The 19,820-nt window shown below is 39.5% G+C and overlaps 1 protein-coding gene and 1 long non-coding RNA gene across 3 annotated transcripts in view; one reads left to right on the plus strand and one right to left on the minus strand.

The window, feature by feature from the left end:
* Window positions 1-13,073, minus strand: part of RGS7BP (regulator of G protein signaling 7 binding protein) — a 36,111-nt gene extending 23,038 nt beyond the window's left edge. The window contains exons 1-2 of one of the 2 annotated variants that reach the window (XM_030237100.2): window positions 12,902-13,073; window positions 10,028-10,194 (exon numbers count right to left, since the gene is read on the minus strand). In XM_030237100.2, coding sequence (XP_030092960.1) covers window positions 10,028-10,194; window positions 12,902-13,060 — 326 coding nt within the window. In that variant the 5' untranslated portion in view covers window positions 13,061-13,073. The remainder of the gene's footprint in view (window positions 1-10,027; window positions 10,195-12,901) is intronic. The other variant, XM_050986553.1, reaches the window with a different exon arrangement.
* A 635-nt stretch (window positions 13,074-13,708) lies between these two features.
* Window positions 13,709-19,820, plus strand: part of LOC127061012 (uncharacterized) — a 33,556-nt gene continuing 27,444 nt past the window's right edge. The window contains exons 1-2 of the long non-coding RNA XR_007780387.1: window positions 13,709-13,807; window positions 15,181-15,323. This is a non-coding gene — a long non-coding RNA (uncharacterized LOC127061012). The remainder of the gene's footprint in view (window positions 13,808-15,180; window positions 15,324-19,820) is intronic.

Genomic DNA, 19,820 nt, shown 5'->3' on the forward strand with positions numbered 1-19,820 from the left:
TTTCAGAAACACTGCAATGAAAAAGGTTTTTTTGGATTGGTCTAACATTAATTCTGAACCATACATGCTTCTCTGGTACTCTCAAGTTTTGTGGGCATAGAAATTAACATAACTTGAAAGGCTCATAATCAGTTACACTTCTATCTTCAAATACCTTCTAAAATTTAACTCTAGATCCCCTTGTGAAGCACTATTTACTGACATAAATTAGTAACACTCTGGTTTTTGCTCAAGAGGAGCTTATTAACTGATTTCACTCGTGACATGAAATGACAAGACATAGCAACAGGAGTTGCTATGTGCTTTTACATGTTAGGGCTTAGAATTCCAGCAAATTGACATTCAAAAATCAATTTCAAAAGAAATTAATTATGAAATCAATGACAAAAATGTGCTATCTACTTGCGTTATTTAAAAAGCACTATAGCAATAATAAAACAGAGTATTTGAAAACAAATGCTTTTCCTTGAAATCTCAAATATGTTGTACAATTACTAAGTATTTTTCAGAGCTAGTAAGTATACTGGTACACCTATTTAATAAGTGATTAATCTGAAACATCAGTCAGAGCCTGAATGAGATTTTCCGGACTTTTCTCAAAACACAGGACTTTGAAAAATTTATTATTTTTGTTAGCCATGTGTGATAGTGCTCACAGGGGTCCTAGGATGAGGGAAGAGATGAGAATCTTTACTCCATGTTTCAGAAGGCTTGATTAATTATTTTATGATATACATTATATTAAAACTATACTAAAAGAATAGAAGAAAGGATTTCATCAGAAGGCTAAGCTAAGAATAGAAAATAAATGATAACAAAGGCTTGTGACTGACTGAGACAGTCCGAGACAGCTGGACTGTGATTGGCCATTAATTAGAAACAACCAGATGAGACCAATCACAGATCCACCTGTTGCATTCCCCAGCAGCAGATAATTATTGTTTACATTTTGTTCCTGAGGCCTCTCAGCTTCTCAGGAGAAAAAGTCCTAAAGAAAGGATTTTTCATAAAACATGTCTGTGACAGCCATGTTTACTACAGTAATGACACAGATCTAAAGATCAGTGGATTCCAGGGGGCTTGTTATATGTACATTCAAGACTGCCATGAGGAGTTCCCAAATAGTCAATGTGACAGTAGCAAATCAGATGTTCATTTCATTATTATCTGGAGACAGGTTATGAGGGGAAAAAAGCAAGAAACAAAAACACTGGGGAAAAAAAGGAGGGATGACAAAAGAGAAGAGGACATGAGAAAATCTGAAGTGAAGCAGAGGTAACAGCAACTGTCAAAATAGAGTCCACACTTAAGTTCTGTGGGCTTTTCAAAATCCCCACAGTTCCTTTTTCTAAAGATGTATCTAACTGCTGGATCCTCTGGCTGACTACTCCCTGAGAAAATGACTTGCAAAGTAAAGGTGAGAAAAGCTTTTTACTTTCAACAATGAGAGCAGATCTTCTGAAAGGACAAAAAGGGGCAAGAGAAGGGCACAAAGTTAGAGACTGCTGGCAGAGAAACCAAATTTTCTGCAGAAGGTCAGCTCTGATTCTGCAGCATTTCTAAAGAGACCCTGCCAATGTAATTCAGTCCCTAAATCTCTTTGATAATGTATGCTGTTTTTCTTTTAAATTTTTCATGTAAAGGTTTGTATAGCTCAGAATAGGAATGTGAAACAGGTTGGTTATTTCAACCACTGCTACAGATAGTCTTACCTATAACTGGAATACTCCATTATTAATGAGTTAGAAACTGAGAAACAACCCTTCTAAAATCTATGGATTATGAAAATGTATAGATTTTTCAGTAATTGTTAATGCTCTTACCCAAAGCTGTTTCTAAAATCTACAGCATTCTATAATGGAATGCTGCTCATGCACACCAGCGAACAGTCCACTGAAGGACGTGAATCACAGTAATATCTTAGTTTTTGGCATTTCTTTTCAGGAACCCACAATGGGAGTGATGAATCCAGAGGGCATGTTAAAATGGAAGGTAAACCAACTTAAACCTGCAGGATACTCTGATCCTTGGCCAAGGTACTGTGCAGGTGAATTTACAGTTTGCCAGGTTGAAGATTTAAATACTGAGAAATAGTCAGCCTTTACCTGAGTTCTGATTCTGCTTCCTTGTGTCTTTATGTGTTTTATCTGCTTAAAATATAGGAAAAAAAAAAGGGAGCAAGGATTAGAATACCACAAAAGAAGTTCCCTAACAGTTTTCATTGTTTACCTGCAATGGTACTGCTTGAAGCCCAAGTACAGAGCAGACTGCAACATCATTTTGCTTCCTCATGTAAAATACTCTTTCCACTGGGTTAGACGATGGCAATGTGTCCCCTAATTCTCCACAACTACCTCGCAGCTTCAGGTCATGTCACAGAGGAAAAGCTATGCTGGTTTACGTTTCCCAGGAAGAATACTGCTATTTGTGGTGATCCTCAAGCATGGGCAGCCTCCCTGGCTGCTGGGCTGGGACATGGCTTCCCTGCTGTTAGAGGGATCCATCATGCAAGTGGCTGGCTTACCCGTTTGGCTTACCCAGCAGTCCTGGAGTGTCTCAGCAGAGGAAGCACTGCACTGGAGGGGGCTGTGAATGTGTTAATTGAGTGTCAGATTGGAAAAAAGGGGAAAATGACTGACTGACAAAGACAATGTCTGATCTACTTTTAGCACTCACTTTCCCCTTTTCTCACTTTCATGCCTTTTCTGGGACACAGGTGAAAGTGGTCTAGAAATTAAATTTGACTCACCTTTAGCTTTGGCTAAAAGAAAGTGGCAGGGGCCACCGTGTTTGTGAAGAGCCCGAAGTTGTCAAGTGTCTGTCAGGCTCTGAGGATGCTCTGCCAGCACCTCTGGGAACAAGCCTGTCAGAGCTTGGACAAGCAAGAATGTTGTCCTTCTGACTGCTGGTAAGGTTTATCATTAAGAAGGTTGCTATAAGCTCTTCAAATTTGTCATAACTAACTTACGCTGTGTTACTGAAGATGTAGAACTTCCAGAATTTTCAGACTGCTGTTCTGAATGTAGAAAAATAATAGAGTAATAAATCCACTTTTAGGTCTGTTTGCCCTTTACTAAATCTGGCCTCCAGTTATGAAAGACAGATCTATAAAGGGAGATATTAATACCCGCTATCTTCAAGTCCCAAACGCCTATTAAAGCACCTCCAAAGACAGAGGTACAAAGAAAAGTCAGTCTATAGAGGTCAGCTATTTTGAGAATTCTAGCCTTAGTAAATAACCTTGTTTTTCTTCCATTATTTGCTTTCTGAACTTGAAGTGGCTGACTTGAACAACTTCATTTTCAACTTGCAACTTAAATTGAGTAAACATACCTTATTCTTAATAAGCAAAAGTATGTTAACTCACACAGAAAATAGTTTCATCTTCTTGGTCTCCATTTCCATCCATTTTAGATGCATGTGGATTATATAATCGGAGAAAGTTTTTGACAAGGAATCTTATTATTCAGAACAATACATGTTCATCTTACACTCTTGTGAAAGGAGTAAGCTATGGTATACCTACTCCACTACCATGCACTACGTGGTCCTTAAGGGTATATTAAACTATCCACATCTGAGCTTGTTTATCAAAACATTCCGATTTCCATGCAGATAAACTCCCATTAGTCAAAACAGGATTCGAGTCACTGGAACAGGTGTAGTTTCTAATACACGGTACTACATTTGCAACCACTTCAGGATGTAGGAATCAGTAAATACATGCCAGCCAAACAAAGTCGAATAAACACTAATAATTTGCTTCTAGAATCTGACATGCTCAAAAATACAAGAAAATTTTAAGCATGTAAGAAAATTCCAGTAAATGTTTACAGAAGCTGAATGTCAAAGTTGAGGAACAATGAGACTTTGTAAGAATGCTTAGTAATCATGAAAAGCTCTTTTCTGAAGGGAGACAAAGCTCTCCCTGACTTTACTCATTTCAGACAGTAACAGTTAAATCGTCAGGACAATTTCCTAAGTAAAGTACTATTAAATGATTATAAGAATTGTGAGCTCTAGGATGCCACATTGAAAGAACTTACTGAGATGCTTTTAGTACAGCCTGTGAGAGCAAAATGATATTTTATATTTCCAAGAGTTTTCTGAAGTGGAGGACCTCAGTTTTTTTTACTTGACAGGATTTTTAAGGTCACAACTTTAAGCTGTTACAGTTTAAAACATCTGCAACATTTTAGCAAGAAATCATAAAACCTTGAGACGGCATTAAGCTACTGGTATTATAATATATAACAGTATTGATTCCTGCAGTGAACATTGACTGCTTTCCTTGTTTTCTTACATATCATAATATTATTTTTAATATTTAACTATACTTTAATCAGGCCGCATTCTGGTTATCATTGTCCAGTCTCTGTGAAGCACTTACCTTTTTTCTTAACTTTCATCTGGCAGTTGAAACAACACTAACAGCTCCAACAGAGATTGGGTACAGCCAGCAGTGCCTGTGATTTAAAACCCCATGATCGACATTATCACTCTCCCCACCTCTGATACATACAGACAGACGTACCATGGCAGTAACTGCAAAGATGTCTAGGAAGGACAGAGACCTCCATGAATGCTGCTTGATCAGTATCTAGCTGGGGCAGACCTCTGGTTTGTTGCTCTAACTGCTGGTATCAAGTTGGTTTTGAATCACGATTATAAAAACTCTTCCCTGTTGAGCTAAGTGTTGCTGTGCTTTTTTTCTGCTCAGCTAATACTGACTGCCAGCAGAACTTTATTTAACATATGCAGTTAAACAGTTAAAATTATTTCTGTTATGCCAATATTAATACAGCTTTCATTAACTTATAGGTTTGCAGTCTTCTTTTCACTTAATTGTAAAATATTTTGAGGTAATCTTTTTTGTTTGTGTCCTCTAGAAAGCAGATAATAATTTTGTAGGGTTGTAATTCAGGGAAAATTCAGACAGTTCAATAAAAAATTGGCCACAACTGGGTGTCAGTAGACCGTTTTAAAACAGCCTTAGGAAACAATCTAATATTAATTAGCTCTGAGAAAACTACCATTTGGTGCTTATTGAAAACATGAGAATTCCTGCTGCAAAGGAAAACAGAAGTAGAAATTACGTAGAATTAAAAACTTAAAGGAAGATTATGATAGTCTTTTTGTGCAAATGTTTGCAATCAGGATGCGATTTTTAGCTAAGTTCACCTTTCGTGAACTTAGAGGAACTTAAAATTAACAACTATTTTATAAAAGTAACAGATGCACATGGGTGTCAAATAAGGAAACTTTCTTTGAATTTTCCCAAGGAGATTTATGATGAGTTCATCACAGGCTGGAAGGGACACCTAGAACTAATTTTGCCCAAGACTCCTACTCAAAGGAATGTCAGCCACAGAGGGTTATGGAAGGCCATGACAAGTTGAATTCTTGGTATTTCCAAGGACAGAGCCTCCAGAACCTCTCAGTGCACCTGTTCTAATATTCTACCTGCCTCACAGGAAAAAAAGGAGTTTAAAATTTTAAATCAAGTTTTCTTTGTATTTAAATTTTTACCTGCAGTCCTACCTATCCCTGTATATCACTGAGAATAGTCTGACTGTGTCCTCTTTACACTATTCCAGGAGGTAGTTTTTATGAATATGGATAATATCCCCCTCCCAGCCTTCTCTCCAAGCTAAACAATCCCAGGTCCAGCAGCCTTGCCTTGTACATGGGATGCTGCCTCACCATCTTTAAGGTAGTTGATTAGAACTGATTTGGATGTCCCTTCCTCCTTTCTATAGGGACTCATTGCTGGACTCAGTATTCCAGATATGGCCTCAAAAGCCATGAGCAAAAAGGAATTATGAACTCCATCGACCTTCTGGCAACATTTCCTAAAGCAGCACAGGAGGCTGCTGGCCCTCTTTGCACAAGGGCCCAGCACTGGCTCATGTTCAACCTGATGTTCACCAGAACCCCTAAGATCCTCTTCTGCAAAGCTGATGCCCCAGCGTGTATTAGTGTAGAGAGAGGTTTATTCCTCTTTAGATTTTGGACTTTGCAACACCTGTCAGAAAAACAGAGAAAAATCACTTCTAGAGCTATGCTCACACAGATGTACATTGTCATGCACCCCTGAGCTCCTCACACAAGTTTTGTTTCATACCAAAAAAGCCACTGCCAACATATATATCAGACTGTCACAGAGACACTGCCAGTTCTGGTCTCAGTGTGCCAAGTGCACACATTATGTAAGCATATCAAGTGCTTGAGAATATGTAAGGACATTTACAAAAGTGTGTGCACAGTTGTGCAGACCTGTATCTTAAAATACAGTTCTGAGTTATCTCTCTGTTGACATCCCAGACTCAGTGGACTCCACTTATAAAACCAGCTCATGAAACCCTGTTTGATGAACTCTAACAGATCACCGCTGTATCATCCCATAAAGCAGACTCCCTTCCATAACAGAGATCTGCATCTTTTACCCCTCATCTTCTTACTGTTACAAATATTTTTTCCTTTCTTTTTCTTTGGAAAAAATCATGCTGATTCATTTTTTTGCTGCCGTACCTTCTCCAGTTTTGACCATGACAACTAATACTATAAAGATTCACAATGCAAATACATAGAGATTTTTAATTTCTGCTACATTATACAGCAGAAAATGTGAGGAAACAACTGAACCTTACTCACCTTATTCAGAAGACAGCTCATTAAAAATCACTAACAACTTTTAGTATAAGAGCAGGAATTGACCTGAAGTCCTGAGAAAACCAACACTGAAAGGAGGGTTTTATTTTGACTTGCCTTCCTAAAGGAACATTGATCAGAATTAGGATACTTCAATTTAGATTATTTTTATTTCTTATCTTTATTCCCTTCTGCTAACATCTCACTACTTCTGTAAGACAAAAAACATCAGAGCAAGTAAAGAAGAGGATATAATATCCATGTGGCCCTATTAAGCTGGAGACTTACTCTGAAGTTTCCTTTTTTTTCCTATTTTTTAATATTTTTTTAGTAAATAAGCTTTTAAATACATCACAGCATAAAGATGTCCTTCTTCAATCTCAGCATTTTTTGCGTAAAAGATCTTAATATTTAGAGAAATCACATTTGTTAGATACAGATTGTTCAGATGCAGCCCTTGTTTACTGAGTGCTGTGTAGCAGCTGAGAGAAGCCATCGTTCTATGCACAACCTGTTTTTTGTGTCTTTGCTTATTTTTAATGAAATCTCTGCTACCAGCAGCCGTCAGGTTTGAGCTAGATGGGGTGATATGGTCTAATCCAGTGTGGACTTCATAACATTTTATGTTTCCTTGCTACTTCATCTGTTTTTCATCATTTCCTTTGTCTTTCTTTCTCTCAGTTTTTAAAACATAAGTGTGACTTTAACTTCCTCTGATTCTACTGCTGAATCTGCTTTTCTTGGCATATCGGTGTATCCTTTTTCTACAGGTACTTGCAGCTTTCTCTTATTGTTTACATTACATCACTGTCCTGCTCTGATGGCTGCCTAATATTCCAGAACTGATATGCCCATGACCAACATATTTTTTTGTCCTCCTCATTTCTATCCTGCTCAGTTTCTAATGCATTATCCCCACTTCAGCATTTCCTTCCCTTCTCACAATTCCCAGATTTCTTCCCAGAGCTCCCTTCTCCCGCTCTAGAGGATTTTTTGTTTCTTTCTTTCCAAGTCTTTGCATCTTTCCCATTTGTTACCTTGCTTAGTTTTGTACGATAAATGAATTACAAAAGGATTCTAATTGTTCAAGTCAGGTGTGTATTTAAGAGTCTCAAATGCACTAGTGCCAACAAGAGTTGGACAAGGTGATCTCCAGATGATCGCCAGAGGTCCTTCTAACCCTAACAATTCAATGATTCTGTGAAATCCCAATATATTCAAAGAGGAACAGGATAACATTAAGGTGTCTGCTAATTTTCCAAGGAAAATACAGAAGAAACAAGGTAAATTAACTTAGTATTCTTTTAAGAAAGTGATGCGAACTTCTTAAGAGTGCTGTGCATCACCTCAGGTAGATCATTGAGAGACTAACTGAACATTACTGATGGCCTTAATTAATAGAATGCTGTTCCCTCGTGAAATACTATAGTCTGGTAACATAAACATCTACTTGCTATTTGTATTTCTGGGTGGAAAAGTAACACATTTTCTTTAATAAGCTTTGGAAGATCGAACTTGTCATGTTACCCAGTGCAATGTTGTGCATTTTGAACTAAAGCAGTGAACTACGTAAGCCTTCATCCCATTTGCTGAAAAACGGTGGTTTCTGAGCAGCACACTACCCTCCTGACTATTTAAAACTAAGGATGATTTAACACATTCCTGTCCCTAAATATTTTTCTTCTGATACTTTTTCTTTCTATCCAATTAGATTCCTACTCCAGATCCTATTTCATATGCACTACATCAGTCTTTTTGCTGAAATAAAGACTAAATCTCTGAGACTATTTATTACTCCTCTACTTCTACTTCTTTTTTTTGCTTTTTTTTAAATCTTCCTTTCCCACATTTCCTCATAAACACATCAAAAAAGTTAATGTTTCATATGGCTTTCCTCAGCTACAGAAGGGTAGGGATCCAAAGCATATCTTGTAAAATGTGTATCAAACCAAACCAGTAATTTCCAGAGAGTTTCTAACACCTACCAGTTGTTACAGATATCACAGTATTATCAGAGTTATTTAAAACAGTTTTAGATTAGCCAAATGTCAATCTCGCAGCAACTGTACAACCTTCAGGACATCTCTGTGTATATGACAGACTTCCAGTTGCAAAATGATTGCTTAAAAGAACCCATGTACTTTCTAAATGAGCATGTACCAGCTCTTCACATGTATTATTTTGGTTCATATTAGTTTTTCTTTTAAGTCTGAAAGCAAAAAAGATAAATTTCACTACTGTTTGTTTTCACATTTTCAATGTACTGGTTAAAAAGAACTATGTCTATTAGTGCTGGGTTTTTTTTAAGTTCCCACTGACTTTAGTATTTTAAAAGCATGTATTTTGTTTGAGGAACAAATCAGAGGTCATAAAACCAACTTAAGTGACTTTGCACAAAGTCTTACTTGAAAATGGTGACAATTCTACTAAAATATCCAAGCAGTATCCTCTTCTGTTTGGTTTGTTAGTTTGGGCTCCCCTTATATACCAAGCCTATAACAGATTTCTTTATATATTACAGTAATGAAAAGAAATTCAGTGGGGATTAGGCAGAGCTACAATAAAAGGTGTTTTCTTTCTCTGGTGCAAAATAGCTTATGGTAGATAAGACAGATGCAGACAGTTCTGACAAAGTGTAATCAGAATGACATGACTCAGGGGGTACATGTATAAATACAAATGCCCCAGTCACCATACTGTGAAGAACCCACATGGAATTAGCTGCACGAATTCCCATTTTTCAGGAAACAACTATTTATGCTCATTGATCTTGCACTGAGGCACAATCTCAAGTGAGATAATACATCCTGTCACCATGGAAAGGAATGTACATAATGTAATACCAAAGAATAAATCAAAACATTATATGCTGGCAAAGCTTTCATTCTTATTTCAACACAAACAAGGGTTTAAAAACATCTAGAAGGTAAACACAAGTTCTCAGAGTAGTTTTTGTATTCCACTCACTCAGTTTGCACCTAATTTTGGTTTAATTTTGTGGAGTCTCTAGCTGAACTGAGCTAGTTGTCTCTTAACTATTCAATTACACTCAGTGAAAGAGTGGACAAAAACCCATTCACCCTTGAAGGGCATGACTTCCCCCTTGATCTGTAGTGATAAGCAGTAAAATCCTGTTTGTCTTACATAAAAGCATCCAGTGAAATCAGAAGGATATGTTCTTGGTGAGGGGACCAAGATTTATTCCAAAATTGTACTATTGTAAGGATATAGGCATTCTGCAAAATTTTTGGTCATACACCTCTACGCCTAAAACAGAAAGAAAAATTAATGCTTTTTCTGAAAGTTTCCATTATGTAGTACTTAACAAAGATTTGCACACGAATACGGCTTTAATTAAAGATAAGTTGCCTCCTACCCAGAAATTGCTGCTAGTTTTTGATGAGCCTGATAGGCCATCTCACATCCTCGGGTTCGAGTTTTGTGCAATTCTGCATGCAGAGAAGGACAGGCGACAGAGATATCCCCAATAGAAATGACCAGCTCCCGATAGAGAGCCACCTGGGTATTGAACTCCTGGACAAGCTGAAAAACAAAAACAATTTACATGCATGAGAATTTTTAACTACACTGGTAAAAACAATCCAGTTTTTTAAAAACATGCCCAGTCTAGGGCTTGTTCCTGCTTCTCACAATTTCATAGCACACAGGATCAAGAGCACACGATTCAGTAAACAACTAGAGCCTCCATGGCAGCTGCTTCTTCTGTGAGCTATAAATGTTCATCTGTAGAAAAGTAGTGTTTCTGCTATTAAAATTTGAAAGTGTTTGAGTTATTAGTATTAAATATTAAGCAGACAAAAAAACATCTGCTTTACTAGTAGCATGAGGTTATTTTTTGCTATCATGAAAGGCGAAAATATCTCCAGAAATTACAGCCTTTGCTTCTCCTGCTTCCTGATTAACAGCATGTTCAGGGACTGGAATGTATCATTTGCTTTTAAATTGGCAATTTTGCTAATTTATTTTGTAATGATTTCTGTTCTGTCACTTTCCTTCAACCCAGATTTCTGACTTAAAACTCATCTGCTGTTACTGACTGAGAAGATGTACCAGATAGGCACTTTCCTGTTAAAATTACAGAAAGCACCTTTTCTAAAGTGCATGTGCGAAAAAGAAACAAATAAGTACATAAACAATACAACCTGTACAGAAATCCAATATCCAGCAGATACATACAGACGTTTTTGGATAAATGGGTAATTTTCGCATGATGGAAAGATCATTATTGTTTAGTTCCACTGATCACGTACACAAAATGGTATTTGAAGGAAATTAGGCATTTGCTGTCTTCTGAAAGAATGCATATAAGACCATTTGCTCCACATGGTGGCGGGGTGGAAGGATTAGAGTAATAGAACAGAACATTTACTTATCTGTGTTTTGACCTCAATTTCCAAACTACATAAAAACAGACAAGAGTAATTGGTCATAATTCTGCAGACATCATTACCACCAGAATTTCAACATACCCCAACATAAAAACATACTGAGAACCTGGAGTCTATCAGAGCTACGCATTTTTAAAGTCAAGTCCTCAAATTCTCATGCCCAGGAAATAAACGAGTCACTTCTGCAGTATTATATTCATATCCTTCATGCATCCATCCCACTGCAATTAACTGTATAGCTGAGAACTGGTATCAAAAATAGTTCTGACCATGCTTTCTTAAATTTTAAGAATAGCAAATAAGTTCCTCTGCTTCAGGAGCAGCAAATCAACTCAAGTGCATTTCAGTACATCTGCACCCTCCCACACCGAGATCCCAAACAAACCCAAAAGCACACACCAAACAAAGCCCTAGGCACAATATTTGCTAGACAAGTCCTCAACTTTTACCATTCTGTAGCTTAAGAGAATGTATGAAGGCATTGGAGAGGAAAAAAATTGTACTGTGTTGTGTCACAGTGTGATTATTCTGCAATAGGAAGGAAAGTGTCGCATCCTGCAACTGGTAACTGGTTGCACCAGACCCATTTTGCCAGTTCTCACCTGACATCCCTTGTTTAAACAGACTCATCCAGCCACCTTAGCACTGCCCAGGAAAACAAAACCACACATATGCTGAATCGAGACACCGAACAAAAAAAAAACCACACTGATTTTACCTCCCAAATCCTATTGCAACTTGATAATCCACATATAAAACATATTTTATTTCTAATCAATTCTAAAAACTTCTTGGTAACTAACCACATTACGCTGTTGGGAATAAGAAAAAAGGGAGAACGTACTAAGACCCACTTGTTGGGTATATTTATAGAGCTACTGTGGCAGCTTTTGTTCCTCCATGCACTGGGAATTGCTCCCAGTCTTGAAGCATCAGAGCAGATAATCTGCCAGCACATTTTTCAGCACCAGAGGAAAAAAAATTGCCAGAATTCAGCAGAATAGAAGTAGCAGCTCCATTGCTACTGGACAGTGCTTTAGCCAGGTACAGATTTGGCCAGAAAAGTAGCAGTGACTTCATTTTTTTTTTTCTACATCTGTCACTAGCTAGAGGGGTAATTTTGGGGCCCAGTGTCAGGCTGATTGTAGCTCAAGGAGCCTGAAAGGGGGCATACGGTGCTGATTTGTACAAAAGTGTCAGGATCCAAGCATTTTGAACCTGCCTGAGGAAAAATCTCATACCAGAATGTGACAGTCCATAAATAACACAGACACAGGTGTTTCACCTGAGGTTTTACAACTGCAACCAGCCACTCTGGGAAGACTGGTAACAGGTACCATATATAGCAGGAACAGAATTTCAGGGCCTCTAGTTCTGTGTCTCCCTATTTAGAAGGATATTAGGGCAAGCATGCGGTTGCTGCACAAGACAGCAAGTAGTGCAGTGATTCATTGGAGGCGACTATTCTCCCATTTAGGCTTCAGCGCGCTCAAGCCTGGGTACAGATTTGGACGGATCTACCAAAAAGCAACTCCAGATGCTTTGCGGTGCGTGTTACTGGGGCGAGGACTCCTGCTTCCGCAGGACTGTCCAGGGACCCGGCTCCGCTCCCTGTCCCGCAGCCGGCTCCCCGCAGGTCTCCTCGAACCTCCCGGCTCCCGCTTTAGAACCGCGGCGACTTGGGGCGCAGGGCACCACCCCGGCGGGGACTGCGGTTTTAAAAACAGTGCAACTGCACGTGATGGGAATAGCCAAGGTAGCGGGAGGAACGGCACCGCTGTCTGCGCCGGGAGAGCTCGGAAAAGGTAAAAAACTACCGCAAAACCGCCAGGGGTACCCACCATCTTACAGTCGTCCAGGGTTCTCTGGATCTGGTAGGCGCTGTCGGAGCCGCTGCCCCGGCGTTCGCTGTCGCGGCCGTGCGGCGAGGTCCTGCTGCCCTGGAAGATGGAGGCGGCGGAGCGGGGGCGCTTCCTGCGCCCGCTCGGTGCAGCGCTCATGCACACGCATCCGCCGCGCGGAGCCGCCCGCGGGCGCGGGCAGCGCCTTCCCCGTCGCCGCCGCCCCGGGCACGGGTGCGGGCCCGCGCCGCTCGTCGCCTTGGCCGAGCCGAAGCCGCGCCGCTCACGGCAGCGAGCGCGGCTGCTGTGGGCGATAGCCTGGCGGCTGCGGGAGAGCCCGGGGAGCGCCCTGCAGCATCGCCTCCGCTACCGCGGGGAGAGGCGGAGGGGCTGGCGTCTACCCTCCTTCAGCAGCATGTCAGTCCCCGCGGAACCGCCCCACCGGCGGCATGCTCCGCCGTCCTCCTTCGCGCAGCTGGCGGGGGGAGTGGGGAGAAAGAACGACCGTGCCCGCTGGGGAAGAACACCCACACACCACCCGGCGCTCCCGGCGGGGAAGCCCGACCCGCTGTGTGTGGCCGGGCGCCCGCCGGGAGCGGCACGGAAGGTCCGGAGGGGCTGGCGCCGTCAGCAGCACCGCCCCCGCGGGGCGGGAGAGCCGCGCCCGCCGCACCCTGAGCCCGCCCGCGCCGTGAGGGGGCCGGATCAGCGCCGCGCCGGGCTGGGCCCTGCCGGGCCGAGCCCGGGGAGCCGTCACCCCGCTGGGAGCCGCCGCCCCGCTGAGAGCCGCCGCCCCGCTGGGAGCCGCCGCCCCGCTGGGAGCCGCCCCAGCGCCCCCCGGGATCGTAGGGCGCCGCCCGTCCCTAGTTTGCCGAAGCCGATAGGGTCTTCAAGCGTCGTGCTTAGGTGTCGCTTGTCTTTTTAAAAAATACTTGTTTTGCTGCTCAATATTTACCAAATTTAGTCAAATATTAGAGAGCGTCCCAGCGAGGGACAGGAGGATGGTGGAGGATCTGGAGGGGGAGCCTTATGAGGAGCAGCTGAGGTCACTGGTTTGTTCAGCCTGGAGAAGAAGACGCTGAGGGGAGACCCCATTGTGGTCTTCAAAATCCTCGTGAGGGGAAGCAAAGGGGCAGGTGCCGGGATTTGAGGAAATGGCATGAAGCTGAGTCAGGGGAGATTTAAATTGGATATCAGAAAATTTTTCACCCATCTGGCAGTGTACACTGAAACAGGCTTGCTAGGGAAGTGTCACAGCACCAAGTCTGACAGAGTTCAAGAAGTGTTTGGACAACACTCCCATTCATATGGTTGGACTGGGGTGTACTGCACAGGGCCAGGAGGAGATTCAGTAGTCCTGATAGGTTCCTTCCAACTCAGCATATTCTATGATACTATGACTTTTTCTCTGTCTAGGAAAAAGCTTTGTGTTTTGGGGCTCTAACAAAAAAGTTTGGTGTATGTGATGCAACAAGATTGTATTTGTTAATTCTAGGAAAGATTAAATAATAATTGAGTGGAGAAACTCCTCTGTGCACCAGCAGTGCAGTGGAGCTGCAGTACACTAGTCTGATGCTTGCAGTTCTCCCAGGCCATGGGCACCAGCCCCTCCAATGCAGAGGGCTGTGTGGATGTGCCCATTCTGTGTCTGTAGCTCCCTTCTCCGGGGGCCCTTGGGGACTGCACTGCCCCAGCATGAGCTATGGCCTGAGCCAGCTTCAGTTTCTGCTGATCCTGTTCCTTTCTGTACCCAGGGAGCTATGGCTGTTTAGCTCACTTCTGGTATAATTGTATTTATTCAGGCCACTGAATAAGAGCTTTTTTGTGTTTCAGTAATGTTCTTGAATCCAAAGCAACATCAAACACATCACACAGAGTAACCTAGTCTTGCCAGGGAGCTAGAATATGCCATCAGTGGCACTCTGCCAGCTTGAGGAACTCTTTTTCAGGCTGTACTGAACATTACTGTAACACAGACAACCTAATATCCATTTTAATCTGGATATGGCCTATGAATCTACTTTGAAACTCTTTTTAGACTTTTCCTGCTATTTTCGCAAAAATGTAAGCTGCTGGATATGTGGTTGTATGGATGGATTTGCAGCATTTGCTAGTGCTGTCATCACCTTAGTTAAAGCTAAAATGATCTTGTAATTGTAACTTTACTTTTGTAAACATAATACTAGATTTTCAGCATTCCATGCAGAAAAACTTGCTGTTTGCTAGTCCAATTTTGAGAACATCACTTTTTTTTCATAGTTAATTTAATTCTTTTCTAGGAAGCAAATGCATGAGATGATGCTTTGGGCCAGGATATCGTACTGCTACAATATAGAGAAAAGACATTTCCCAATGACAAGAAAAATATTTTTAATACTGGTAAAAATCAAAATGAACACATCCTCTCCTCACATCTATACAGGTAAGGGAAAATAAATTTGTAAAGGGAAATTAAATATAGCACTTTGCTACACCAGTGCTAGTGTTTTATTTGTTGCATAAGGATTATTTTAGTCAAATATTGTAGTCTTTTTTTCAGTCTATTTCTAGTTTTATTAAGAGCTACTGCAGTAGCAGTAATGAAATTAAACCAAACAACAATAATAATAAATCTATCAAAGAGTGCAGCATATTTACTTATCTTATTGACCTGTCTTGGCTGAAAATCTGATCCCTTGAAATCAGCACCAAAGTCCCACTGGCTTTTAAGAAAGATGATAATTTAGTTCCTGGTGATATATCTGCCCTATATAAAGCTGAGTCACAGCTGAGTTCAGTCCGTCAGCCAGCATCTGGGACAGTTTTGAAGTTCTAGTGACTTATTTCACTCCACATGGTGTATTCAATATGTCCACATTTGGAAGTGGATATGGTGATTCTTTCTGTAATTTGTAAGACTCCATGTTTTCATAATTGTTCTGGCTGACCTCTGAAATCATAATGGAATGTGGTGAATTTGATGGCATTTCATCAGCATAACCCAGGGTTATGTTGGAGAAACATGAGTAACAGGTGCCTGGAGTGACAGGTATCGACTCAATCTGGGATGCATAAGAAACAATGATTTTGTAGGCATCCCAGGAATGGGGATGGGGGAAAGAGCTCCAGGCTAAGCCACCAAAGGCTTAGGCAGAGCATGCCACCTTGTTGCAGGGTGGGCAGTGGAAGCAACAAGAATTGAAAACAGCAAGGTTTGAAAATATATATCACTGGGAAACAAATGCTCTCTCTTGAAAGCAGATGTATGTGTGTTGAAAACTTTCTTGAAGAGAGAGACGTGATTCTTTCTTCTTGTCTGAGCTAGTGTTTCTGTCAACTTTTCCTCACTCCAGCTTCATCTCCTGATGTTTAATAGGTGCAGGAAGCAGGTCTTTGTTGCTTCCTCCTATGGTATCCCCTCAAGACCACAGGCAGGTGACCTTTAAGTAAGTTCAGAAAGTGCATGGGCTGTTGCAGTCAAATTCTTTGCAGCTCTATAATTTAAAATTAACCAAAAGTGTATATGTGGGCTTTCCTCTGCCTAGACTGTATGGTAGTTTCAAAACATCAACTGAGATGAACTTTTTTTTTTTTAACTTGTGGGTTTCTCTTGTTGCATTTTGTTGTAATCTTTGTCTGTCCATTTATTGCTCTGGTTGTTGGCTTCTGATGGTATTTCTCTAGGGTGTATAGAATGTAATGGGCTAGATAAGTTATGAAAGAGAGACTGATTTTCTGAGAAATGTGAGGAGATATCCTTGTAAGGGAAAAAGAAAGGGAAAGAGATGTAAAATTTAGGAGGAAAAAAGGCCATTTCTCTAGATACAGATACATAGAGAGAAGAGGAAATCAAGAAGCAGATATGATGAAAAAAAAGAAAGTATTTCTGCATGATCTTCATAAGACAGAAAAATAAACTATAAGCTTTAAAGTTAAATTGAAAATGAAAACAAAAAATATACACTTTTCTACATTTCTATGTAATTTATATTTTTAAAGAAATTCTGTCATTCTATAGACTGATTTAAAGACAGATTTAAGACAGTGCACAGATTTATACCCTGAAAATGTGGGGTGAGATCAGTGTCTGAAGATAAAGCACTTGATTTTTGCAAAAGGCTTCCTATGGAGTAAAACTGTTTAACTATCACAAATAAAAATGTAATAATGATAATGATGCATTTGAAAATCTCAACTTTAATGGCCATTTCTCTTTTATAAATAATTTCAAAAGACTAGGGAGATAGGGAAAGGAGTGCCACAAGAGGGACTATTCCATGCTTATTCCATAAAGTGTTTTATGTATCCAAAGTGTCAGTCTTCTTGACTTCAGAGGCCCTCCAGTAGAGACAGCTGCCAGCACTCTCACTTCAGCCTGTGCTCAGTGCAATACTTACCAAGTCAAATTATTTTGTAGCAAATATTACATACATTAGTGTATTTTCAGTATGTACCAGTTTAATAGCAAGATATAGAAATATGTAATATTCAGTTCCTTTAGAAGTGAGTGTTTTTTGACTGCAGGTGCATTTTGAATCTGGAAACAGTTTATGTAGATACCCTTCAAATCAAAGAAACATGTCTGTGTTGATAAATTTATAGTCAGGCAATTCCACAAACACAGGCAGTCTGTCAGTTAAATTTGTGAAGAAGACAGGAACACTTTCCTAAGTTCTGTAGTCTTAGAAGTCTCAATAATTTCTAAGTTCACTTAGGAAGGTAACGTCCAGGCACTGTATTAGCAGTGGAGATGCTGAGGAAAAAGCTTACTTTGCCTGCTGTCAAATTTTTAAAAAATGTAATTACTAGGGAGACTGTAGCTGTCAGCCCAGTGCAGGCATGTTGCTCTTGGTTAGGAATGCATGAAACAACATGCTTAAGCTAGCAAAAAAATAAAAATGGCTAAGTCTGCTTTACTTGCCTTCTCTGTAATTGTTGCAAAAGATTGTTCGTAATATATAAGTTGTGCCTTGAGAATGCTAGAAATTATTATGGTAAGATATTTGGCACTTAATAACTATGGCATTCTTTAAACCAGAGAATGAAGGAAATTCTAAATGAGATAATCCAAGATATGCTTCCACCTTCTCTAGTTCTTTTCCAGATATATTTTCATATGTAATTCCAACATGAGCTTACACTGTGGGAGCATCTGTGGGAAAATATCTGTGGGAACACTCAGGAAGGTAGCCAAGTAATTTTTTCAAATTTATCTGCATTTGCTCAGCACAATATAGGATTTAATGACGAGTCTAAGAAAATGGCTCATAGAACCAGACACCTTTTCTTTCATGGCAATTTTTTTTTTAAAGCACAGGATCATTAATAACATAATATTAAAGCCATCAGCACATCTGTTATTAAGAAGGGGGGAAAAAGACTTCTTTAAAACCCAAACATTAGCACAGAAAATCTTTGAACTGCAGAAGTGAAAAATTATTTCTGAAATGAACAAGGTTGAGTTTCTCATTTTGAAATTATGAAAGCAAATGATTTCCTTTTAGCTCTAGTGTAGTCAATGCAATAGAGAATTACTATAGTATCATTTATAATGCAATAAATTAATACAATTTTGCCTTAATATTACCTTTTTTAAAATCATAGAAAATCTGACATAAAACAAAGTCACCTAAGTAATAGAAGATAAAAAAGACCACTGATTAATCTTCCTGTAAAAGTCTGTTAAAAAAACGAAGAAAAAATATCTTTAATGTCGTAAAACATAAAGCCCAAAATTATTAAAAGATATGTGTAAGAACTAACAATTAAAAGCTATGTTTAATGATATTATTAAAATTCCTTAAAAGTCACAACTCTCATGACAATTTAATAAAAGACTGCAGAATAAAATATTTTAATAAAGTCTTACAATGAATATGTACATTATTAATCGATTGGTGAAGATTAAACTCAAAGTGAAAGATTACTGTTATTAAAGAAGAATAGAAAGAGCTATGAAAAAGAAAACGCAATGGATTTGTGAGGAGCTATTAGAGAGAGACTAAGAGAATAGAGCTTTAGGCAAATGGATGTTTAATTAAAGTCTTTAGATGTATCAGTGCTCTACTACATAGAAAATGCAATGTTTGGTATATAGTGGTCTAGAGAGTGCTTGATGGATGCAATAAGAGAATATGTGGGGTTTGTGTTTTTATATTAAATGTATAAACTGCAGTAATTTATGCATTCAGGGAACATATACTTAATTCAAAAAACTAAGTGTGGTCTTTTGAGAATCTGAGAGTAGAAATACCAGACTCAAGTACTTTTCTTCTACAGGAAGAAAAGCCTGGATCAATACAGAGGCCCTTTACTGCATCTTTAGAAACATTCTAAAAAGTCCTGTACTTTATAAAAGAGGAAAGAGATGGCCAAATTTGCGCTCATTGTCATGTCCATGGCTGTTCTGTAGTGGTTACTTGAAATAAAAGGCCTGTACAAAATCTCTGGTTTATTCAGTATAAGAAATGGTTTTGCCACTGTCTGCACTGCCTCCTGGTCACGCAGTCCCAGAGCTCAGGAATGGAACAGCATAAACTATGCCCACAAGAGGAATCTTGTTGGTAGGCTACACGTTTACATTTTTAAAATAAATAGTAGTTTTACAAAATTTTTACTGTTCTCTTTCAAGATTTTTAAGAGCAAAAGTCAAATAACATTTAAAGAAAGACAAATATTTTCAGATAACAAAGGCAAATCAAGGATAGTTAAACTTTGCTACTGTACCTATTGTGTTATATTTAGATAACACAAGAATTGTGCTGTTACAGGGAATAATCCAAATGTATGTATGTCTCAGAACAAGTGACCTAATGAAAGTATGGACACTAAATCAGACTGGATGCTCAGGCTTAGTAATTTTGACAAATTTCTATTCATGTTATGCGAAGGTGAGAACAACTCAAAATAAATAAACTCATTGGAAGCAGCTCTGAAATCT

This window comes from Serinus canaria, chromosome Z (genome assembly GCF_022539315.1).
Source record: "Serinus canaria isolate serCan28SL12 chromosome Z, serCan2020, whole genome shotgun sequence".
In the NCBI taxonomy this organism is placed as follows: domain Eukaryota; kingdom Metazoa; phylum Chordata; class Aves; order Passeriformes; family Fringillidae; genus Serinus; species Serinus canaria.